The 26,762-nt window shown below is 46.7% G+C and overlaps 1 protein-coding gene across 1 annotated transcript in view; it reads right to left on the reverse strand.

The window, feature by feature from the left end:
- The window catches only part of UBAP1 (ubiquitin associated protein 1), a 176,739-nt gene that overhangs the window by 74,786 nt on the left and 75,191 nt on the right, over nucleotides 1-26,762 (reverse strand). The window contains exon 4 of the mRNA XM_078674714.1: nucleotides 17,746-18,657. Coding sequence (XP_078530840.1) covers nucleotides 17,746-18,657 — 912 coding nt within the window. The remainder of the gene's footprint in view (nucleotides 1-17,745; nucleotides 18,658-26,762) is intronic.

Consider the following 26,762-nt stretch of genomic DNA (forward strand, 5'->3'; position numbering starts at 1 on the left):
ATGTTGCAAGCGGCTTAGTGGGTGTTACCATCATCTTAAGAAAACGAGTAAGGACGTGTAAACAAGATATTTCACAGGGATATTTAAAGGATGGTCTTGCCCAGTTGCATTGCAAAAGGGTCAGTCTAAAGGGTCATACAGCATACGAAGATCAAAGGTTTTCAAAGGACTACCACAGTTTAATAGCGAAAAACTAGTTATGCACCGAGTTCCAAGGGATATTATCATTCAGGCCGGTCTTATGTGTGGCCAGTCTATAGACCCAATGCTGTTCCTTTTCAAAGAGGTTGGACTCTTTCTCAACTTGTTCAATGATGGTCCATTTAATGTCATTCGGGCCATGTTTCATAGACAAGAAGTGTTCTGTAAGTTTTGTCATTGTTTTTTGGCAGCGGATCGTGCTCCGGTGCTCGCATATGCGTTGCTTGATCTTCCTACTGGTCATGCCCACATACCGTAAGTTGCAGGGACAAGTAATTAAGTACACCACATGTGAGCTATTACAATTGGTATGTGATCTGATTGTCCAGATCTTACCTTCTTTCAAAATTAATGTCTTCGTGTTCTCTGTAAGGGGACAGACACTGCAATTCCCACATTTGTAGTGTCCCATAACCTTGGGTAGGCCCCATGCGTTAAGTACTGTTGGTTCTTCTTCAGTTTTTAGGTTTCGCTTGGCGTCCGCTGCGCAGCAGCGTTCGCGCAGGCGAAATCTGTTGATCTACAGTATGTGGCAATGTCCCGCCTTAGTCTACCATTGGCTAGCTCCATAAATGGAGGCTAGCCATTGGCAGACATTGTTGTCCGTCACTCTTTGCCCGTCCGGACGCGAATCGGGGGCGTTCCCGTGCCTTTTTTTGAGTCCCGCCCCTTTTTTCGTCACGGCTTTCGTCACCCGCCCTCCGCCCCTTTTTTCGTCACGGCATTTTGTTTTTGTTGTGTTCATTACGAGTATGAGAGGTAAGACTTTTTTTTATTATTTATTTTTAGTATCTGCTAATGCTAATGTGTGTTTAATGCTGACTCTTTACTAATGTGTTTATTTTGCTAATCGTATGTTTATTTCTTTCTTTTTCAGGTCCAATATGGCCCATGGCGTCTCTGTGCAGCTGTGTGCACTGCTGTGCACGAACTGGTCCCGATATGCTGCTGTTTTGCTGGCGCAGGTAAGGCATTTTGTTTATTGTGCTAATCTTATGTTTATTTCTTTCTTTTTCAGGTCCAATATGGCCCGTGGCGTCTCCGTGCAGCTGTGTGCACTGCTGTGCACGAAGTTGTTCCGACTGGTATGTATGCTGCTGTTTTGCTGGTGCAGGTAAGGCATTTTGGTTATTGTGCTAATCTTATGTTTCTTTCTTTTTCAGGTCCAATATGGCCCGTGGTGTCTCCGTGCAGCTGTGTGCACGAAGTTATTCCGACTGGTATGTATGCTGCTGTTTTGCTGGCGCAGGTAAGGCATTTTGTTTATTGTGCTAATCTTATGTTTATTTCTTTCTTTTTCAGGTCCAATATGGCCCGTGGCGTCTCCGTGCAGCTGTGTGCACTGCTGTGCACGAAGTTATTCCGACTGGTATGTATGCTGCTGTTTTGCTGGTGCAGGTAAGGCATTTTGTTTATTGTGCTAATCTTATGTTTATTTCTTTCTTTTTCAGGTCCAATATGGCCCGTGGCGTCTGTGCAGCTGTGTGCACTGCTGTGCACGAACTGGTCCCGATATGCTGCTGTTTTGCTGTTAGAGGTAAGGCATTTTGTTTATTGTGCTAATCTTATGTTTATTTCTTTCTTTTTCAGGTCCAATATGGCCCGTGGTGTCTCCGTGCAGCTGTGTGCACTGCTGAGCACGAAGTTATTGCGACTGGTATGTATGCTGCTGTTTTGCTGGCGCAGGTAAGGCATTTTGTTTATTGTGCTAATCTTATGTTTATTTCTTTCTTTTTCAGGTCCAATATGGCCCGTGGCGTCTCCGTGCAGCTGTGTGCACTGCTGTGCACGAAGTGGTTCCGACGGGTATGTATGCTGCTGTTTTGCTGTTAGAGGTAAGGCATTTTGTTTATTGTGCTAATCTTATGTTTATTTCTTTCTTTTTCAGGTCCAATATGGCCCGTGGCGTCTCCGTGCAGCTGTGTGCACTGCTGTGCACAAAGTTATTCCGACTGGTATGTATGCTGCTGTTTTGCTGGTGCAGGTAAGGCATTTTGTTTATTTTGCTAATCTTATGTTTCTTTCTTTCTTTGCAGGTCCAATATGGCCCGTGGTGTCTCCGTGCAGCTGTGTGCACTGCTGTGCACGAAGTGGTTCCGACGGGTATGTATGCTGCTGTTTTGCTGTTAAAGGTAAGGCATTTTGTTTATTGTGCTAATCTTATGTTTATTTCTTTCTTTTTCAGGTCCAATATGGCCCGTGGCGTCTCCGTGCAGCTGTGTGCACTGCTGTGCACGAAGTTATTCCGACTGGTATGTATCCACTGACTGATGCATCAGCCTCCCTTTCATTGATCCATCCACCATTTCAATAATACATCCACCTTTTTTTACACATCCATCTACTCTTCCACCAATAAAATAATTAATTTACTCTAATCCAACATTCCACTCATGCATCCATCCATCTTTTCACTAATTATCCATTCACCCTTCACTTATTATCCATCACCCTTTCACTCATCTATCCACCCTTTCACTCATCCATCCACCCTTTCACTCATCTATCCATCCTTTCACTCATCCATCCACCCTTACGCATACATCCACCGTTTCACACATACATCTATTTATTTACGCTTTCTCTCATCCATCCTTCCACTCATTCACTCATCTATCCATCCTTTCCCTCATCATTCCATTCCCCCCTTCACTCATCCATTCATTCATACTTTCACTAATCCATCCAGCTATGGCTTCCTAGTATAACACATTTTGTCTGCAAATTGTCTAATATACATTAAAAATAAATTAACAAATAAACTATTTACAAGATTGTCGTTAAAAATTAATATAAGTGATGAGCGCAAAAATCTGTAGAACAGAGCTGACTCTTTCACACCACACCTCCCCTTCACTCCCACCCCCTTTGAAAGGCTGGGACCATGGGCCAGAGTCCACTTTGCAGATGCCTTAAAAGTTCTCTGAAAAAATAAACCTAACTCTCCCAGGAAGGGGTTAATTCACAGCGCTGAAATACTTCAGCTGCAGTGGGAGGCAAGGGGTCTCCTCTACTAAAATTTAAAGCGTGTCTAACTTTTTGTAAGGCGGAACCGTTGCATTGTAAATGCTTGTTTTCTTTGGCCTAGTATTGACTAAACTGTCGCGTATACTCCTTGCTCTTTTGTAGGCAAATAAGGGTTTATCCCATTTCAAATTGCCTGTGTTGATTATCTTCCAGTGTTTATTAATGGATTTCGACATTAGGTTTGACGCTGTGCAGAAAGTGGTCACACAGGTCAGTGGTATGACAGCTTGTTCTCTGGTATTATCCTCTAGTAGTGCCTCTCGTAGCTGATTCCTGGCACGTTTTTGGCATTTGTTCAGGATATTGTCTGGATAGCCCCTTGCTTGGAGTTTGGTGGTTAAGTCTCCTGCTTGTTTGCGGTAGTCACTGAGTTTACTACAGTTCCTCCTGATTCTTAAATATTGTCCGTAGGGAAGGTTCTCTTTCAGGGGTCTAGGATGGAAACTCTCGAATCTCAGGAGATTGTTCTTAGCAGTAGGTTTAAAATGGGTCCTGGTTTCCAAGTGTCCTCCCTCTTTAGTGATCGTTAAATCAAGAAAAGTCAGAGTCGTGGGGTCTTTTGTGTATGTGAATTTCAGATTGTTGTCCAGAGTACTGATCCATCCGAAGAACGCAAGCAGCGTTTCTTCTGGCCCTTGCCATATCGTCAGGACGTCATCTATATAGCGCTTCCAGAGGAGGATATGTGACGAGAATGGATTCTGGTAATTTAAGATGAATCTCTCCTCGAAGTAGTACACATACAGACCCGCCACGCTAGGAGCAAATGTGCTTCCCATTGAAGTTCCACCTATCTGGAGGTATAGGGTCCCCTCAAACTCGAAGTAGTTCTTTTTGAGTGCTAATCTAGCACATTCTAGGATAAAGTTTCTTGGAGTTCTGTGTGTCCAAACCTCTTTCTCCAGAGCTTTTTCTAGTACTTTCAAAGTATCATCCTGCGGTATGCTCGTGTAGAGGCTCTCTATGTCAAGACTGACTAGTATGGTGTTCTCGTCAATCGTCACTTGATTTAACAATTGTAGGACGTTTTTGGTATCCTTCAAGTATGTTGAAGTTTTTTGAACTAGAGGCCTCAGAAATAGATCACAGAATTTTGACAGAGGTTCTAGGACCTATCCAATGCCGGATACAATGGGTCTACCAGGCGGAGGGTGCTTGTTCTTATGCATCTTAGGGAGTATGTAGAAATATGGAATTTTCCCCTCGTTGTTGCAAAGGTAATTCGCCTCTTGTTTCGTGATGAATCCTCTTTCTTCGCCATGATCAATGAGTGACTTGATTTCATTTTTTAGTTCATGAGTTGGGTCATAGGTCAGTTGTCGGTAATTATGTACGCCCCCTAATAGGCGGAGGCATTCAGTTCTATACATAGTGGTGTCCAGTACTACAACCCCTCCACCTTTATCCGCAGGTTTGATAGTGATGGTTTCACAGTTTTTTAATTCTTCCAGAGCAAGCCTTTCTGGTTTGGTGAGGTTGGTGAATGGTTCTTTGGGCTGAAAGGTTTCAATATCATTGAATACTGCCTGTTCAAAAGCGGAAAGTTCCACCGGTGTCATGAGGAGGGGGGGGTGAAGGTCGACTTTGGTCGTAGTCCAGTCTCGTTTCGGTCTTGATTCTCATTGTTGTCAGTGTTTTTTTCAAAGAAAGCTTTAAGTTTCAATTTCCTAAAGAAACCGGCTAACTCACAATGAAGTTGAAATTTGTCGAATCTTTGTGTGGGGACAAAACCTAGTCCTTTATTTAGGACTTGTACTTCAGTGGTTGATAGGGGTCTGGTTGCCAGACTAGTCACTAGTTCTAAGTATTGCTCGGTCCCGCTTGTTGATTCTTGCTCCTGGTGTGATTCACAATGGGATCCTCCGGTGCCCAGTGTACTTGGGCCCCCCCTCCCACACCTCCTCTGTTTCTTCCCCTGCCTCTTCCGCCCCTCCATAAAAAAAGGCGGCCTGTAGTTGTTGGGTGGAGGTGGTGGGTGTTGAAAGGGTGTTTGCCATCCATACATCTGGAATGGTGGAGGATGGAATGGTGGTTGGTAGCCTTGCATCATTGGGTTGAACTGAGGCCAGTTGCCTTGTTGTGCTGTTCTCCCTCTCCCTTTGCCCCGTTGCTTGTAACTTCCAGTACTGGAGGTGCTTGAATTGCTGCTCACAGAACTGTTACTAGGGGACCCCGATGATGAAGCATGTCACCAACTAGGTTGGTGAGTGAGGGGCCTTCTAAAGAACAAAAGGACGTCCTTTTCCTGGATTGTGGTTAACACACAGACTCGCCTCCATTGAGGCTGGGTGTATCCTCAAGGTGTAACTCCCTTATTGTTGTTTACTGATATATCAAAGGGGACAGGAAGTCCCTCTCCTGCCTTCACTGGCGAATACCCTTTCTCTCCTTATTGTTGATCTATGCTGGAAATCTAGCCAGCAATGAAATGCCATGATCTTGCTTGAAGGTTTAGAAACTCCCCAGCCCATTCGCACCCACTTGGAACCTCGTGCTAAAGATTGCAGCCCTGGAGAACTCCTTGTTTTCTTAGTAGCAAATGACTAGGACTCAGGAGCATCAGCTCCCTATGAATTCAAGATCAGACCACCAACTTCAGACCAACCTGGCATAGATTTTTCACGAACGTTTAAACAAGTTGATACAGTACAAAAATGCTGTTGTGGCACACCAAGACGGACCTGCAGATAAATGTCAAGGCCTTTCTTGTCCCGGAACCTTTTTTCGACGCATAGCCACCGCACCTCCTTTTCACCAGGTTCCCGTTCTGAACTTCTCTAATCGACTAACTCATAACACGGAGTGAGGATTTTTAGCACCATACAACGTTGCATGCCCTGAGGGGTCTTCGAGGACGTCAGTTCGGAACCCTTGGTGTTTTTTGTATACGACTCAAAACTGTGCTGCCGCCCTTGATCGCTACTGAAACCAGAGGGGAACGTTAGGAGCCCTGGCCATCTTGTCCCTAGGCTTTGAATTTGCTGTTCTTTCATTGTATGCTGTGTTCTCTGTACTCCCACTACCCCACCCCGAGTGTCCTGATGAAGGTGTAGCCCCCTCACCTGGCATTACACCGAAACGCCCATTGGCGTTTGGTTTTCTGTCCAGTTTTGACTCTACTTGATCTCCTATTCCCTCTCTTGGAGATCAATCTGGGCAGTTGATCAGTGCTACATCCAAGTCCTAAAGATTGATGAGTGTTGAAAAAAAGTGAAGGATGCATGGGTATGTGTGTTTTTAGTAACTGTGGTGTGTTACTGAAGTGAGGACCCCAGTATGATTGTCTGAATGCAGTTTGGTGATGTGCGTGTGGGTGGTTCTGTGTTGATTGTTGGTTTTACATCATGTTGTAGAGTACTACATAGATGTCAATGTTGACCTTTATCTTATATTTACCAAAAATAATGAATAAAAACATGTTTGTACTTTCCTAAACATGCGTCCTTGTCGCTGGTGCCAGTGAGCTCTTCTTTGCATTTTTGAACCATGGTTTTGAGCCACTATATGATACGTAGGGGGCAGTCTTATTCTGTGTTCTGTAGATTTTCCTTTACCCCTGCTTGTCTGCCATGTATCAGTAACCCCAGGGGGCCCCTTGTTCTGTTTTGTTTCCTGAGCATAGGGCGCCTCGGCCTGGCCCGGCCATCGATAATTTCGGCTGCTTTCTGGGTCTGCCAGGAGTGAAAGGAACGTGAGGCCTGGCGTCTCGTGTGTAGCCGGGACCTCGAGTTGGCCGGTAGCCCGAAAAATATATAGGTGGCGCTGGGGACGAAGAGGTGCATGACGGCCTGGCTCTGGGCTCTGATTTCCGACATTGGGATACACTGGCGGCACCGCGAGGGGAAGCCCTGAATTGCCCTCTGCTTGGGAGCTACTAATATGGTCGGCGTGCATTAAAGGGGACCAGTGACCTGTTGCGTGGAGACTCCTGATATAACACTGTGGAGTCGACAGGATAGGGCTACATCCCGACCTTGACTGTCGCTGAGGGACATTATTGTTCGGTGACATCCCAACATTTGGAGAAGTACACTGTGAGGGCTCCCGTGGCCATATTCCCCGAATCATCTCTGACGTATATAGCCGTGCTCTGGGAGAGCCCCCACAGGAAATCTGTATTGTGCGCACACTGCTGGTCACGATGAGTGGTAGGAACACCAAAGGTTCTACCCAGTCGAAGCTTGATCAATTCACGTGCGCGAAGGCACAGATGAAGACGTCTGACAAGGGGACCACGCCATCCCAGGGCGCAGCGGCCCGAGACGAGCAGGAGGTAACCCTACAAGGCATTATGGCAACCATAAATAAAGTGGACTCACGTATAGAAACCCTTGCGGTGGATCTTTCATTAATCAGGGCCGACTTCGGCAAATTATCGACAAGGCTGACAGATGTCGAAACTGTCTCCGAAACTTTAACCGCTGATACCACTATTCTCAAAAAGCAGATGAACCACCCTTTGGCTGAAAACGGACTACTGGCTGCCAAACTGGAGGACCAGGAAGGTCGCTCCAGACGAAATAACATTCGCCTTATAGGTGTGCCGGAACGGACCGGGGGGCTGGCCCTTGACCTCTTCGTGGAAGAGCTTAAAACAAACCACCTGCAACCTAAAGGCTTGTCGAATTATTTCTCCGTGGAACACGCACATCGGGTTCCTGGTGGCAGACCGAAGCCTGGGGCGCCACCGTGGCCTATTCTGGCCCGTATTTTCAACTTCAGGTACAGGGATGTGATACTACAGGTCGCCCGTACAGCCCCTCCGCTGAAGATAAACGCAACCGTGACTATCTTTCCTGACTACACTGTAGCTGTCACAAAGCGAGTCTTCCTGGACTTCAAAAAGACGCTTCGGGAACAAGGTATCAAATATTCAATGCTCTTACCGGCCAAATTGAGGGTGGAAGATGCAGGTAAAACACATTTTTTCCTCACCCCGGATGAAGCTCAGGCATGGCTTGAGGGATGGCGGAAAGTTGAGCGTCCTGGTAGACACCGGGACACTGGTAACTGGCGCCAGGACCGTGAGCTGAATGAAACACGCGAGTGACATTGCTGCTCTGACTGTTTTTCCGGAGTACTGTTTTCCTCACGTAGAAGAGGTGGCTGTGGGTGTCAGTGCGAGGATGGCGACAGGCTACGAAGAATCAGCCGGTGGGCCTTGCCCTCCTGCGTCACATGTTTGAGCCAATTTTTTCGATTCTAATGTTCTGTTTCCTGGCCTGCTCTTGCAGACTACGTGACTCTTGAATGGTCTTCATGTGGTACAGTGCATTTGATATGTCCTTCCACAAGATAACATTTGGGGTCTGGCAGGGGGGATCCATGAACCCAATGACCGTGCTGGGGTTGGGGGGTTACGGATGCTGACTCTCTCCCCTGTTTAATGAACACTGGGATGGGATTTAAGCACTCTGCTCGGTTGAGGAGGCGGGTAGTTCTGAATCCGTCAGGCAGGGAGGCGGGGGGGGGGGGGGGGAGTACTATTTTCAAAGTTGTGTGTTTCTTTGTTTGTATTGTTTACAAGGGCAGATATGACAAACCAAGAAACAGCTGTCAATTTAGAGCTGTATGGTGCTGATGTGTTCACAATGCTGCGCTTTTCATATGTCACAGATGGCTACCCATGATCGCCATGACTCGGCGCAACAATCGACTCCACAGTCCCCGGGGCTTCCTTTGACTTTACTCACTTGGAATGTGCGGGGTCTAGGGGACAAGGTAAAGAGGGGACTGGTGCTGCAGTACATAAAACGTTGTGCGCCTGCAGTGGCATTGCTACAAGAGACACACCTGGTGGGTTCCAAGTGTAAAGCTTTAGATAGATGGGGTTATAAAATGGTGGCACACTCTGAATTTTCGTCGGGGTCTAGGGGTGTGGGTATACTCATCAAAAAACAGTTCCCGTTAATAATCCAGCAGACGAGGGTGGATGATCAGGGTCGCTTCGCGGCCATCACATGCCAATGGGAAGGAAAGTTATTTAATTTAGTCACAGCTTACATTCCGCCCTCTCTCCACAAGATAGCACACCCAGCCCTCACAACGTTCTTGTTGACTCTGCCGGTGGCAGAGATTGTGATTGGGGGTGACTTTAACGACATAGTTGATGGTACACTGGACAGGCACCCCCCTAGACTGGGTGTCTCGGATGGTCAACGTATGGCCGGTTTTCTCGATGCCCTGGGCCTCACAGACACCTGGCGGTTCAAGCACCCTGGTGCACACCAATACACTTTTCATTCCAGGGTACATGGTAGTCTCACACGCGTTGATTATTTCCTGGCCTCGGCGGAGACCCTGGGTGGGATGACCGGAGTGGATATCCGCCCCAGAGGCATATCGGACCAGTCACCGATATTGCGGACGTACTCACTCCAGCAAAATGTAAGACGCCGTATCTTCCCCATACATCCACACTATTTACTAATACCTGAAGTGCTTAAGAGAATCATTGGTGCCTCAAAACAGTTTTTCTATGATAACGAGTCGTCGGTGCGTTCCCCCAGTATTTTGTGGGAGGCTTTTAAAACGGTGATGCGAGGACATTCTATAGCGTCTGTTACAGGGCACAGATGGGAAAAGCGGGCAGAATTAGAGAAGTTAGAGGCAGATCTAGAAGAGGCGACACTACAACACGCAGAATCCCCTACACACCAAACTTCCCAAAGGCTGCGTATAACACAGCGCAAATGCGTAGCATATCAGAGAGAGATGGTTATGACCAGACTGCAGGCCACTCGACAGAGTGTACGAACTTGGAGATAAGGCAGGTAAACTGCTGGCCTGGTTAGATAAAAAGGAGAAGGTAAGTAGAACGATCGCCCAGTTACAGACGGACGCGGACTTCATTGTATCGGCTCCTAGCGCCATAGTAGATACTCTAGCCGACCACTTCGAACAAATATAAGCCACACGCTCGGTGTTCACAATCGACGAGGCCCATGACTACATTAAAGATTTAACTATGCCCAAACTTACGCCAGAAGCGGCATTGATCCTGGACACTGACTTTACGATTGACGAACTTCAGACAGCAGTCTGCTCTTTAGCCTCTGGTCAAGCAGTGGGGTCCAACGGGTTCCCCATCGAATTTTATAAAAAGACAATAGATTTACCGGCCCCCTATGTTTTGAGTATGTTTCGGGACAGTCTTGAGACTGGAGTATTACCCCACGATCAACGGTTGGCCACCATAATAGCGATCCTTAAACCCGGAAAACCCCCTGAATACTGTAGTTCATACCGCCCGATCTCATTGATCAATGCTGAAGCTAAAAAATGTTGCCAAACTCTTGGCGCTACGACTAACCCCCCCACCTATCGTCACTGATACACCCTGATCAGTCCGGGTTCATGCCTCACAGGAGCACGGCCCATAACCTCAGGCAGTTGCAGGCAGTCATGGCCCGACGATCTTCTATTCTGGAGCCTGCAGTGATCCTCTCATTGGCCGAAAGTATGGCGTTGTACGTGTTAGAGGGGCCACATTTATTTGCTGCTCTGCGCCATTTGGGCTTCGGACCAAAATTCTGTGCTTGGGTCCGCCTGCTTTATACCAAACCGATGGCGCATGTAGTGGCCAACGGACACATTTCACGAGATTTTCCATTGTCCCACGGGACACGACAGGGATGTCCATTATCCCCCTTATTATTCGCGTTGGCCTTGGAACCATTGGCGTGCATGGATAAGGTGGGAACCCTCCATCCGTGGGCTGCGCTGGACTGATAATTGGGAGGATCGCATATCACTATATGCAGATGACGTGCTCTTATACTTTACCTCCCCTAGAAAATCAATCCTAGAACTTCTGAACATATGCGAAAAATTCGGCCGGGTGTCTGGGTATACTATTAATTGGTCTAAGTCTGTGCTATATGTGTTGAGAGGCCCACCGCCGCTCCTACCTTCGGATTGCCCGCTGCGAATTACGGATGAAGCCTTCAAATACCTTGGCATCTATGCCACACCTGACCCCGAGGACTTTTATGTGAAGAATTTGAGACCACCACTGGAACGTTTCAAACGTGATCCCCTGGTTTGGCATAGCCTCCCCCTCACACTGCTGGGTAGGGCGGCTCTTTATAAAATGATGACGCTCCCCCGTTTTTTATATGTCCTTGAGAACACCCCATTTCCCGTTCCACAGACCTACTTTAAGGCAATAGCAGCTGAGGCCTCGGGCTTGATATGGGGAAACAAACCAGAACGCATCGCCCAAGACAAGCTGGTGCGTAGCTGGTACGATGGAGGGATAGCTCTTCCGAATGTGCAGATATACTACTGGGCGGCCCACATTAAAATAATCAACTATTGGCTACACACCCCGCAGGATGAACCGGCATATCGGGCGGATAGACACGAGCTCGGGGAGAATGGATTAATAACAGCATTGTACAGCATGCGTAGGCCCCCCTCCTTGATCGGCCCTACTCCACACACGATCCACATATGGTACCAGGCACAGGCACGCTTGCACTGTTTGTGAAACATCACGCAAATGACACCACTCTGGGACTCCCACAGACTGGGGCGCCTTCATAATAGCAAGGGTTTTACCAATTGGGACAACATTGGTATTTCCACGGTTGGGGATCTTTGGAAAAAGGGTGCTGTAGTGGACTTCTCCCATCTGGAGACACACTACGACATGGCGCAAACAGAAAAGTTTAGGTACATGCAAATTAGACACACACTCCAAGCGATCCTTGCACCGGGCACGGACGTACCAGAGGCCAATCCACTGGAGGATAGACTCCTAACTGAACATATGGTGGAGAGGGCGACGTCATTTACATATCGTAAATTAATAAATAACTTGCCAGATCCAACGCTTAAACTCAGAGAAAAATGGTCCCAAGATGTCGGTGACTTTGAGGTTTCAGAATGGCAGAAGGCGCTGTCATCCCCGTGGGAGAGGGCCATACCTGCGAGGCTTAGATTGGTCCAACTTTAAGTGTTACACCGCACCTACTACACTAGAACGACACTCCACACCATAGGGAAAGCCCAACACAAATACTGTTTACGGAATTGCGGGGAGGAGGTTACATTTTTCCATACACTGTGGGAGTATCCTCTTGTGGCTGCATACTGGGTCAAGGCGATGCGCACTCTCTCTCAAGTTGTAGAAGTCTCCCTATTGCCTGAACCCAGAAGATGCTTGTTAAATGTGTGTGGGAGCCAAACGACCTTACTCATCAGGAACAGGATTGGGCCATGCTCGGTATGACCTTTGCTAAACGCAATGCTGTGGGGGTCAGGCGACACACCAACACTCCGGAACTGGTGTGCGGACATGGATGAGGCGATAATAATAATGGAGAAGACTGTTTTTATGCATCGTGGATGTCCACGTAAATGGGAGAGGGTGTGGGGAGCATGGATTAAGTTCCGAGGGTATATCTGTGACCCACCTGAAGTTTAAACGGATGATGTGTCCCCTTCATCTGATTGTTTTCCCCGGGGGTTCAGAACACGAGTCGAAAGTAACACGTATTGTATATGATGAAATGGGTGAGATAAGCGTTGTACTATCCAAAGCACTGTTTGCAGCCAATCATGATTGTATTTGTCAATGTAATGTTTGCCCTGATTTTCAATTTAATAAAAATACATTTAAACAAAAAAAAGAGGAGTTACAGCAATCACAACCTCCCTATCTCAAAAGTTATGTATTAACCATAAGAAGTAACTTGATTGCTTTGCACATAAAATTAATTGAAATCTGAAGCTCGTTAGTCTATGCATGTCATGTTCTTTCTCCCCTTTCCGTAAATCAGCTTGAATTTCAGCAAAGATAATATCTCCGGCTAGGTGTGAATTAAGGTCCAATAATGTCTGTTTGAATCCTCCAACTTTCTTGATTCCTTTACCAGCTGAGCATTAATCCAAAAACAAATTAAAAAAAGAACCATAACCGATCCCCCTTGTTAACATAAAACAAACTCATGCATATAGAGGTAGGTGCTCGGAGATGCGGACTATAAAAGTCAGTGCAATACATTAATTAAATATTCATCAAATCAAGGTCCTTCTCTGAGGTACTACAAAAAAAAGTCCTATTCAATTCCAACATGGCATTTTTAACCCTGAAACATTTACAATGCCATTTACAACAGTGACAATGTTTGCTAGAGAGGCAGATCATCCTGCTCTAAAATATCCCTTATTGACCACATTCCCAAATGAGATCAGCGCAGGCTGACTTGACAAAATATATTAGCAAGGCATTTAAATGGAAGCAGGAAAAATAATTTGGTTGTGGAATGTTGTCAAACAAATGGAAAGAACACTACACTTGAAAACTTTGAATCAGTGCAGTCAGACCTCCGACCCTCGGTCTAGGTCCACTCTCTCCCCGCAGCTCTGCTGTGCAGTCTCTTGCCTCCAGACCCCGACTTCCTCCTTGGGAGGTTCGAGGCTGTGCCTGCTCCTGCGCCTGCTGCCCGCTCCAACTGAGACTAGACTCCCTGCAACCACCTTAACCTTTCTCATCCGTGTTTTTTTCTTAGTTTCTCCCTGTTGTGCCACTGTTATTTTGTCCATCTGTGTCTTGCTCTAATTCCACCACTGTTTTTATTTTCTCTTGCCAGCCTGTTCCTTTCCCCGCTGCTGTCCCTCCGGTCCACCGGAATTCCCCCGCTCCCGTCTCACAGCCTCTCCTCCCTCCCACCTCCCCAACTTAATGGCGGCTGCTGCGAGGTCGTGCGGCAGATGCGCGCCAAAGGCAAGCCTGTCTGCGCTTGTCCTTAACCTGACCGCGGCCAGAACCCTGGACCTCACTACCCATCGCTACAACAACCACCCTCCTCGCACTCAACCCTGGAAGACTTCAAGAATGCTAACAGGCCTTGCCGAACAAGCCGCACGACCAGTTCTCTTGCCTCCACTGCCACTAGACCCTCAACGCCACCCCAGCATCCAACACCGCCAACGTCAGCACCGGCAACACCCTAAAACGCATCCTCCTCAACGTACTCTCTGTACACAAACACACCATGGAAATCTGGAACCCACTCGACTCTCTCTCGCCAGACATCGCCTTCTTCACAGAGACCTGGACCAACACATCCTCCGCCCCCGACTTCAGAACCATCATCCCAGATGGATACAAGATCCACAGAAAAGACCATCCCAACCACCTAGGAGGGGGCCTCGCCATCGCCTATAAGAGCACCTCCGCCTCACCACCTCCAGCAAAACCTTCCCCTCTGCCCAACATCTGCACTTCCAGATCCAAACCACCCCAAAACCATACTCCAAGGAACCCTGGCCTACAGACTCCCCAGCCCCCGAACACCATTCGCCACCACTGACCTCATCGCACCCCACGCCCACCGCCTCAACAAACTACATACTCATTGTAGACTTGAACTTCCACCACGACAACCCCAGTGACCCAAACTCCACTGTCCTTCGTAAAACCTCGCCAGCATTGGACTTAAACAACTCATCAACACACCGACCCACATAGTAGGACACACCCTCGACCCAGTCTTTGCGGCAGGAAACAGCATCCAATTCAGCCACACAACGCAGCCGCCAAGGACCGACCACCACTGCGTACACTTCGCCATCAAGAAACCCAAGGCACCCAAACCAGCCCCACACCTACCACAAAGGAACTGGAGCAAGGTTACCGACGAGCAACTGAACTCAACCCTCACCTGAGGCAACTACACCTGGGTACCCGGCGCAAACAACGCTGCCAGGGAACTCCACTCCTGGATCTCCAATTGCGCAGACAAGGGTGCCCCGCTACACAACCCTGACAAACAATGCCCCAGTAAAGCCGCCTTGTTCACCATCGCTCTCCAAGAAGCCAGATGCACATGCAGACGCCTGGAGAAGAACTGGTGAAACACCAAGACAACCGAAAACCCCACCACCTACAAGGACGCCATGACGGACTACCACAACCAGATCAGAGCCACCAAGAGAAACTTCATCCACAACAAAATCCTGGCCAACTCCACTAACCCCAAGGAACTTTTCAGTGTCATTCAAGAATTCACCAACCCACGCAGCAAAGCCACAGACATCACCCCATCCCAAGACCTCTACGACAAGCTTGGAACCTATTTCCACCTCAAGATCAAAAACCTCTACGACAACTCCATCGACCATCCACCAGGCGCCACAGATGGCCCCCCGCACACCAGAAACACCAGCCATCCCACCATCTCCAACTGGACACCGATCACGGCCGAAGGCACCGCCTCGACCATGAAAAGCATCCACTCGGGAGGCCCCCAAGACTCCTGCCCCCTCACATCTACCACAGAGCCGCAGCCACCATCGCGCACCCGAACTACAGCGCACCATCAACACCACCTTCAAAACATGCATCTTCCAGACGACTGGAAGCGCACAGAAGTCAGACCCACTGCTCAACAAGCCCACAGCTGACCCCACCGACCTCAAGAACTATCGGACCATCTCGCTCCTCCCCTTCGTAGCCAAAGTTGTAGAGAAAACAGTCAACAGGAAACTGACACGATTCATTGAAGAAAACGCCATCGTCGACCCGTCCCAATCCGGATTCTGAAGCAACCACAGCACAGAGACTGCCCTACTTGCCGCCACAGACTACATCCGCACCCTCCTGGACCAAGGCTACTCCGCAGCCCCCATCCTACTCGACCTATCAGCGGCCTTCGACACCATCTCCCACCACACACTAGTCGGCAGACTACATGATGCAGGCATACAAGGAACAGCCCTAGACTGGATCCGATCATTCCTCACCGGAAGAAGCCAAAGGATCAGACTCCCACCCTTCCTCTCCGACCCCACGAAAATCACCTGCTGAGTCCCACAGGGTTCATCACTGAGCCCCACCGTTTCAACATCTACATGACCCCTCTCGCAGCCATCATCAGGCCACATGGCCTCAACATCTTATCCTACGCCGACAACACCCAGCTCAACCTCTCCCTCACCAAAGACCCCACGACTGCCAAACTCACAAAGGAATGCAAGACGTCGCAGTCTGGATGACCAACAGCTGCCTGAAGCTCAACGCCGAGAAGACAGAAGTCCTCATCCTCCGTACCACCCCTTCTGCATGGGACAGAACCTGGTAGCCGACCGACCTAGGAAGCCCACCTACCCCTCAGACCATGCCAAGAACCTCAGCATCGTACTCTACTCATCACTCAGCATAAACCAACAGGTCAACGCCATCATCTCCAACTGCTTCCGCATCCCCAGCAACACCATCAAGTGGATCCCCTGAGTCAAGGAAGACAGTAACCACACACTTATAACCAGCAGACTGGACTATGGAAATTCATGCTACGCCGGCATCAACAAGTCCCTACTCCGCAAACTCCAAACAATACAGAACAGCGCCCCAAGACGTGTCCTCGGCATCCCCCCCCCCCCCGACATGAACATATCAGCCAGCACCTACTAAGTCTCCACTGGCTCCCCATTGAGAAAAGAGTCACTTTCAAAATCCTCACTCACGCCTACAAATGCCTACACAACAACGGACCCAAATACCTCAACGACCGAATCAACTTCCACGTACCTAAAAGAAACCTCCGATCTTCCAACCTCGCACTGGCTGAAACCCCGCGCATCGCCTGAGCAGGCGGAAGATCCTTCTCTCACATTGCAGCCAAGACCTGGAACACGCTAACAGCAGACATCAGACGCACCCCCTCCATGAACACCTTCAGGAAGACCTGGCTCTTCGGCTAAACAGATCTGCAGCCCACCTACCCCCTCCCTCAGCGCCTTGAGACCCTCATAGGTGAGTACCACGCTTACACTCCACTGATTGATTGCATACCAACATTCACCCCAAGCAGAAACCTTCAGTTCACACTGCCACTTCCTCCAATGGCCACAAGCATGAGTCCTGAAGTCCAAGGATGTCAGTAAAAAAAAAAAAAAAATTACAGGACATGGCAGATACACTCATGGATTTGATGAAGTCATGGTTGATGATCTACATTTACTGCACATCATAGATGTACGCTAAGTGCCAATTACCCAGCAACGACTCTGAACCACAAATATCTTGCGTACCTGCCTATGTAGGGTTCACAATCACAAATATCCACATTGTAGAACATTTTTGCTTCAGGGTTTAGATTCATATGGAGGAGTGCACTCACCCAGCATTCACCTTGACATGCTACTTCCTGACTTGCTCTACTTAAGTATCAAATTAATAAAGAGTTGGTAATTGGTGATTAACAATCTTGATAATGGCAATTCCATATATTTGATTTAATTTATATAACGGATTTTGGCATTTGCAACACTTTCTAAAGAACAAAAACTGAAATACACATAGCCCAGTTAGAGTATGAAAGCTTATGCAAGAGGAATCAAATGTGGAATGCTGGAAAATATCGCTCAGAAGATGCTCATGCTAATCAATATCCAGAACATTTCACACATTAGCTGAACCTATGGCGAGAAAAGCTCACAGTTTGATTTGTGTAGTGTTTAAATATTTTACCAACGGATCTTTAACAGCTCTAACATTAGCCTTACCTTTGCACCTGTATTTTGAGATGACAATGAAAGCTCATCTGATGACGTAACAGGCATCCTAGAGGACAATGCAGATGTTGCCATTACACCATCTAAATGCAGAGTGGAAATGCCTAGCATATGATGCTCATTTAGTTCATGAATACTATTCTGGGAGCAGCTCTTTAAAGAGCCCAAAAAAGTGCCGTTGGGCAGGCAGTTAGTGCTATGGAAAGTGCTTGTGAGTTTTGACGTTTTCTGTTCTACCTCATCGGAGTCCAACTTTGGAAAGGAAAGCGATTTAATATTGCTAACCATAGTAATTGGAGAAAGGGACACTTTGGAAGACACAGGCATCTTATCACAATTTTCGAACTGTGGTAAAGTGACAAAGCCATTTGGCTTGTGCAGGTGCTTGAAGTCCAAGGCAGGCCTTTCACCAGATGTCAAATCTTCCTCCTCCTTTATTTCAGAGATCAATCCAGTTTCAGGAACCGCCTGTGACTGATTGTGGTCCAATTCAGAGCTTGCAATAGGTCTAACATGAACATCCAAAATGCTCTTCAGCTCTTCCTTCTCGTTAATGGTTTTTAATTCGAGGTTATCAAATGGGTCTTCCTCACACTCAAAGTCTGCTGGATTGAAGCCAGAGGTGATATCCGGTGGACTCAAAACCTTCTGTTTTATGGCACTGTGAGCAGGGGTTGGTGTCAGAATATTATTGTGTTGCACATTTGCATGAACAGGGTTGATGGGAGGGGGCATCAGTCCTGTTGAGTCAGAAAATCCATGTTCCTCAGTGAAGCAGTGCGTGTCAGCATTAGCATGTGCAACAGACGCTTCTAACTTCAGCTGTGCATCTTTCTGAGCCTCTTTGATTTGTTTAATTTCTTCAGCCCACTCGATTGTTTTTTTTTCAAGGGAGAAGTCATACTGCACAAAAAAGAATGAACAATTATAATCAGCATATTATGTCCAAAACGTATTTACTACAGCATACATTTAGTCAAATTGAAGACCAAGGTTGTGTCAACTAGTCAAGCAACGCAGTGAATTACTAGATTATACTTTAAATTAGGATGAGACCGTTGCTCGGAAGTTTATATCCCCATATTAAACCAGACTATATTATGAACCAAAGACATTTACACATTTTTTCAACACTGGCAAACCTCTTCTGACTATTATTCAGCCTTTACATGCAGTCTCCTTGCTCACGTTTCAATCTCCAAGGAATAACATTACCCTAATACACCAGTGACACCGCTTTACCTTAAAATATCTAACCTGTCCAACATCATTACCCTAAAACTATTCAGAGAAAATCTCTCAAGCTCGATTAATATTTTCTATCAAGCTAAACCCTTTAAAACCAAAATTCTCCTTTTCTACTCCACTGCTCTTTCACCTGTACCCATTTTATAAATGACTACCAATTCTCTCCAACCTAGGAATGACACCCGCTTTGGCCCCAGCAGCACAATCCTCGGATTCACAGTTGACAAAAACATATACCCTAATCCCCACATCTCCAAATTAGCTAAAACTGCCTAATTCCACATCAACCTTCTCATGAAATTGAAACATTCCACCCAATGCAAAGACTTTAGGACTTTCAGGCGTTTGTTCTCTTATATAGTGGTCAATGTCATACTCACTGGTCAATGGCAAAATAGCATTGCACCCCTCAGACATATCCTAATGCTGCAGCCAGACTAGTTGAAATTGAAAGAACTCCACCAGCTCCTGCTTAGTGATAAAACTGGACTGCATAATTCACAGTCTTTCACATTTGTCTACTCATGGGCACTCAAAAGAAAATAATTTCCAGAAGCAAAGAACGGATGATCCTTGAAATACATAGAGTTAGAAAATATAGCATTGTAAAATAAGCCTCTTGAAGTCAGGCAAGACTGCAGAATAACCTCCTATTCTTGATGCTTCAAGAGAAGCCGTAAGACCCACTTATTCAAACCAAACTGAAAGAATCACTTAACTCACCTCCCTGATATTATTATTAGTAGTACGTATATTTAGATCCATATATTTACTGCTTTTTGCTTTTACTTGTAAAGAACTTTGCTTTCATTTGTGACTAGGTCTGCCATATATCAATGTATAAAACTACAGAGAATATCATTCTGGTAACTCAAGTCAAGGAAGATTACAACTGCACAAAGCTGCAGTAAAGAAAAAAGCACTGGCAAAGCCAATAGAGCTCGTCTTTGTGATCTACTGGCTTTGCCATTGGTGTTTAGCTACGCAGCACAGCACCCACAATGTTGTACAGAGTGGCAACCTTTTTTTTTTTTTTTTTAAACAAGGCAGAGAGAAAGGAAGCAACTAACGGAATGCTAGGGAGTAATCAGAAAATCAACAGGGGAAGGCATACAAAAGCAACAAAGTCTGGTATGCTGGACAGGACATGAAAGCAACATTTGGGACAGAGCAAAAGACATGAGGGTTGGGAGAACAAAAACAGAAGACGCAGTGGGGTGAAAGAAGGGGGAGAAGAACATGGGCGAAAGACAGAGGGTGGGGATAAGCAGTCAGGAAACAGATCAACAAGGATAGACGTGCACAAGGGAGAAGGCTTGAAAACACATGAACTCTAATGGAGTGCTTTACGCAAAAAAACAAAAAACAAAAAAAAACACAGTGATGTCAGCCAATCGGAAAGACTCTAAAGAGGCAATGGTCCATGGAAGGGACAAACATAAGACTGACAAGCTAGCACACAAATAAGAAACAGGTAAATGAGTAATAAGGAAAGCCAACAAATGGTTAAGAAAAGGGCATGTTTCAACTCCCGCTATGTTGTTCAATCAATCAATGGGTTTGTTGAGCATGGCTACTCACCCGTGAGGGACTCAAGGAGCTTGGGGTGGCTGCTGATCTGTCTGGGTGTGGAAGTTCAGTCGAAGAGCCAGGTCTTGAGGTCCTTCCGGAACTGTGTCAACGATGAGGCTTGGTGAAGGGGTAGGGTGTTCCAGGTCTTGGCGGTGAGGTAGGCGAAGGATCTTTCTCCGGTTCTGGTCTTGTGGATCCATGGAACAGAGGTCCGGCTGAGTTGGGCAAAGCAGAGTTGTCTGGCAGGTGTGTGGAAATCGAGGCGGTGGTTCGGATATTCTGGTCCTGCGTCATGGAGGGTCTTGGAGGCATGTGTGAGGAGCTTCAAGGTGATTCTCTTGTTGATCTGGAGCCAGTGGAATTGTCAGAGGTGTTGTATCATGTGGCTGCAGTGGAGGATGTTGAGGACCAGTCTGGCTGTGATGTTCTGTAGTTTCCTGAGCAGGTTTGGGTGATTCTAGCGTAGAGTGCGTTGCCATAATCAAGTCTACTTGTGATGACTGCGTGGGTGACCGGCTTTCTGGATTATGTGGGGAGTCAGCTGAATGTCTTTCAAAGCAGGCAAAGCGTGTGGAAACAGGATGAGGATACTGCGTTGACTGGGTGGTTCATTGAGAGCGAGGAGTCCAGTATGATGCAGAGGTTGCGTACGTGGTCATTAGGGGTGGGAGGGGTTCCAAGTGCGGCGGGCCACGAGGAGTCAGTCGTCCCAGGCTAGGGGGGGTTGGGGGGGTGTCGGTCCCAGGAGGAGTACTTCGGTCTTGTCCGGGTTGAGCTTGAGGAAGCCGTCTTGCATTCAGGTAGCAACTTCATTCTGTTGTGAAAGTGGATTCTGGCAGCTGTGGGTTAGTTGGTGAAGCTGGGTCACGTCAGCGTAGGAGATGATGTTGAGTCTATGGCTTCTAACGATAGCTGTGAGGAGAGCCATGTAGATGTTGAAGAGGGTGGGGCTCAGGGAGGAGCCCTGGGGTACTTCACAGCTGTTCTCTGTAGGTTCCGAGAGGAATCTGACTCGCTGTGTCCGCCGATCAGGAAGAAGTGGCTTCAGTCCAGTGCTTTGTCGCGGATGTCAGAATCGTGGAGTCTCGTGATTAGGGTGTGATGGGAGACTGTGTTGAAGGCAGCCGCGAGGTCCAGTAGGATGAAGGCTGTGGTTTTGCCCTGGTCGAGGAGGGAGCGGAGGTCATCTGTGGCGGCGAGGAGTGCGGTCTCGGTGCTGCAGTTGCTTTAGAAACTGGATTGGGAGGTTACCAGGACGTCATTCTCTTCAATGAACTAAGAGTTGGGAGTTGATGGCCTTCTCGATGATCTTGGCTGGGAAGGGTAGGAGGGAGATGGGATTGAAATTCTTGAGGTCTGTCTGGTCGGCAGACTGTTTCTTCAGCAGGGGGTTGATCTCGGCATGTTTCCAGTCGTCAGGCGGAGGTGCCGATTTGGATGGAGCAGTTGATGGCGAAGCCGGAGGGACGATGGAGGTGACTACTCTATGGAAAATGTGTGACAGGCAACGATCCGATGGGGTTCCTGAGTTGATGCTCTTCATGGTCTTGAGTATCTCATCTGTGGTGAGTGGAGTCCAATCTGTTGGGGTGAGCCGTGGTTGCGTGCAGTGGTGATGGGCATGGTGGCAGGGTCTTGGGTGTGGAAGCGGTCGCCGCGGTCGCAGATCTGCCTGATCTTGTGCTGAAGAAGGTGCTGAGTATGTTGCAGAGGTCTTGGGAGGGTGGGACGTCTGTGGTCTCACTGTTGGGCCTGGCTAACTCATTGACAATGGCAACGAGTTCTTTGCGGTTGTGTACATTGGCGTTTATTCTGTCCAGGAAGGCAGTTTTCTTTGTGGTTTTGAAGGAAAAGGTGGTGTGCATTGACGGCAGATTTGAAAGTTGCGTGGGTGTTCGGGGTTTGTTGGTCCATCTCTTCTCGAGTCGTCTGCAGACGTGTCTGGACTCGTGGAGGGCGGGAGTGGACTAGCAGGCTTTCCTGGAGTGTTGCTTGCCTGGTGTCTTCTTGAGGGGTGCCAGTGTCGTCGTAGCTGGTGATCCATTGGTGAAGGCTACGAGCTGCGGTGCTTGCGTCTGTTGGTGTTAGGGAAATGGTTGTGCTGAGGAAGTCAACAAGATGTTCTTAAGTGGCCTTGTTCCAGCTGCGACGCGGGGGGAATGGAGCGATGAGGGTAGTGGTGTACGGTGGACATGGTGAATGGGAGGTGTATGCAGTGGTGGTTGGTCCAGAGGATGTGGGTGGTGTGGCTGGAGGTAATGTTCCCACTGGCGGAGAAAACGGGGTCAAGCGTGTGTCTGGCTCGGTGCAGTCACTAGTTGCTTGAGTACGATGTTGGTGAGGTTCTCTACTAGGGAGGCGGTGTTCTGGTCACTGGGGTTGTCCAGTTGGAAGTTGAGGTCTCCGAGTAGGATTTACTCAGTGTATGCGAGACTCTGGGGAGCGATGAGGTCTACGATAGCGTTGGTGAAGGGCAGTGGCCGGGGGCCTGTCGACGAGGGGGTTTGGTCTGGATCTGGAAGTGGAGGTGGAGGAGTTCCATGGTTGTCGTTAAGTCGTTTGAGTGCGTGGTCACTCAGAGACTGTTCTTGCAGACAATGGTGATGCCTCCTCCAGATCGCTCAGCACTGTCCCTGCTGGTGATTTTATGGCAGTCTGGGATGACGATGTCCAGTCCAGAACTGGGGTTATTGGTAAGCCACAATAAATATGCCTCACAACACACAGAGCATGTACCGTCTAGTAGGCTCAAACTAACAAAGACAAATAAGTGCACTAAAGATAACCATTGTATAAAATTCTACTCAAATGCTTATTTGTTATCAGCATAGAAAGGCTGTGATACTAACTAAGTGCAATGTTGACAACTTTGCATCTATCCTTCAAATCCTTAATCATCTATACAGACAAACACGGCTCTCGTGATGTTGGTTGCAGTGACAACCAAACCCTGCTTTCAGACATCGAAAGTATTGAAAAACAGTTTACCACTGCATGAATTGTACAATCCTAAAATTAAGGAACTAAAAGGTAAAAGCAAAAACTGAACACTTTCCACGAGCTAAAAAAACGGTCACTGCAATCTCTAATTCTCAGCGCGGGGACACACTGGTTCAGTGTAACCAGGCGCTTTATAAATGCAATTATTAATTTATTATTATTATCTAATCAGTCACCTAAATGTATGCAACTTAAATAATTGCTGCTTTATAGACAGATGACTAATAGCATGCCTTGGCCAAGCAGTTAAAGCACACTGGCCTAATGTTCCACGCAAACTGCAAATTCGCAAACCAGCTTAGTAAAAAGAGGGGAAAAAATAATTAAAAACCAAAAGTTCAGTTCACACAAATCGCACCACTCTGCTAAGAGTAGTCAAGAATAACAAATCAAGAGATGATATATCCCTTCATACATTTAGTTTTGCATGCTTTATCACTGGGACCTCCATCCAGCATTGGAAGTCATCCTGTCTGAAGGGTTGTATGACAAAACAATGCATGCCTTTTCAACGCCGTCTGTAAGCCAGTGTCAGTACCACGCATGCATTTACAACAAATGTTTTTACAACACATATGCTTTTACCACAAATATTTCAATGTAAAAATATTGGTAAAGACATGTGTGGTAAAAAATGTATTAGCAAGTGTAAACTCTATATCCGCTTCATACATAACCCATAATAGTAGTATACACAATTAAAAACGCATATTCTGACATCAACACTGATACACACCCACAAACATACCCACTGGCTTCTCATTCTAGCTTGCATCCCTATTTACACTAAAAAACCACAGATATCTATCTAAGCGCCCATACATGTACACAACACCCACCAACTTACAAAATCACTTGCACAGCAGGTCAACACAGATACCTTTGACTATTAGCAAACTTTTGTATTTTTATTTATTGACATTTGGAATACAGGACCACTGTACATACACTTCCATAATACGTGTTACAGTATGTTTGCCCGTTATGGGCAGTACGTTCAAGGCCATTGCAATTACAGTTTAATGGAGTTAGATTTATAGTGTACATATAACATTACTATACGTCCCGCCTGTATTCATACTGCATATCTGGCAAGTCTATTGGGGGTGGGCCAGTCCCCATATTGCCCGTACTACCTCCATGTGTAAGTGGCTAGGTGGCAGCCTACATCAATGCTATGCAAGGTCTGTGTGCAGTTCTATGGACATTCGTATTGCGAAGTCTTTTTTTAAAAAAAATTTAATTTAATTATTTTTCTTCCTTCTAAATAGCCAACGTTTTCATCTGTAACTTTTTTGCCCTATTGACAAATATTATCAGGTAGGTCGGATCCTTCTGGTCACAGAGATATATTTTGTTTATTGGTTGTCCAAGAGTTTGTGTACAAACTATGCAGAAATTCATATGGTAAAATCTAACTATTTTAATTCATGTAAAATCGGTATGAAGGAAACCGGTGTGTTTTTGAATATGCATAACATAATAAGTTTAGGAATGGTGGTAATTAGTATACCTCTGAATTTTGGTTCAGTCATTATCTTGTGATTCAGAGGGCATTTTGAAAGATGCGGAGAGAAATTCAAATGGCAATAACAAATGTTCAACTACTCAGTGTTTCCGCTTTCATCCTTGTAAAAATGGCACCCCACTATTGTTGGCCCGCCACAGCAAAGTCACCAAAAGTAACATGGAGACATCAACTTTTCGCCATCAAAACTGTCCCAATTTGGCAATGTGAACAGCAGTGGTATGGCATAATGAAAACATCAAAATTAGGCTAAAATCCAGCATTCTCCTCACATTTCCATTAAGGAACGTTCTAGAATATGCAGCATTTCCACACTTCTCCCAATACATATTGAATCCCACTTTTGTGGGTGTGCCCATCTGCAGCAACAAGGACAATGGACTCCGCTGGGTTCCTTGTTTAGTTGGATCACGTTAGCCCTGTGGTAACCCCCCCCCCAACGTGCCCCCTTTAGGAAGAGGCAGCGCAGAAACACTATGCAGACCTCTAGTGCTGGAAACAAGGACTAATGCCAGGGTGAACCACCCACAAACCAATATATGTATTAAAAAATTACTCCTGGGGTCTAGAGGGCTTTCTACACCGCAACACCTGGGCATGGGAGTAGATTGGGGAAGCCGCCCTCAGTCCCTTTGGTGACCATTTTTCTCTGGTGTCTAGTTGGCTTTCTTCCTGGGAAGGGGCTGGGGCCTAATGACCGAGTCTGCTTTAAATTTAACTATGACAACAGCGTACTGAACAAAAACTAAAAAAATAGTAAGCAAATTCTAAAAGAATTTTCTCTGGCTAACCCTTGCTGAAAGCATTCACATTCTGTAGGCATGAACGTTTCATCCACTGCACGGAAGCTGTTAAAAGGCGGACGTGTGACTAATGCTACTGTGGAGCCCGCTAAAACAAGCCAAAGACTCACTTGTGCGCGTGTTAACATTTCCAGTCCGAACGGCATGCTTTTATTTTCACACTATAAAAGATCCTGCTGCAAAGTGATGAAAAGAAAAAGCCCGGATGAACTGTAAAAAAACCAGCTTGATCAATAGGAGTTTAAGACTTTTATGTGTCAGACTGGGCTCCCAGACTCTAGGGTAGCTCTTCCAGCGTATACTAGGAATGCTGCCACAGCTGGACACTGGTCTCTGTGAGTTAGGCTACCTTGCGCCTCAGTTCTCCCCAGATCAAAATAAATAAAAAAAATTATAACCCACATTCTTCTTCTTAAGGGACCCATTTTTGACCTAGCGCCATGGGTTCACCAGCTCATGTCATCAGTTACAACAGATAACTGGCTGTCAGCACCTCTTTGTTTATCCAAGATGCTGAGGCTGCTCTTTAAGTTTACTGCTCTCTAAGGACAGTTTGTGATGCAGAGAAAATGTATAGCAAACAAAAACAGAGGGTTCATCTTCCAGTTTTTCCCTATCTAGTCTTACCTGCTGTAGATCAGTCATAAATAGGCGGCTGGAAAAAAGAATGTAAAAAAATGTACATCTTTTCCCAAACCTGTTGTCTAGCACGTTCCCATAAATGGAGCTTTATAAGATCGTGGGAAAGTGGGTATTGTTTAAAGTGAACCTTAGTAAAAGGTCACAATTAACATCTTTCCATTGAATAGTAGGATTTCCTAGAAATTGTACATGCAATTTTGAGAATGTCATTTACT

The sequence above is a fragment of the Lissotriton helveticus genome, chromosome 2_1 (assembly GCF_964261635.1).
Source record: "Lissotriton helveticus chromosome 2_1, aLisHel1.1, whole genome shotgun sequence".
Lineage (NCBI taxonomy): Eukaryota > Metazoa > Chordata > Amphibia > Caudata > Salamandridae > Lissotriton > Lissotriton helveticus.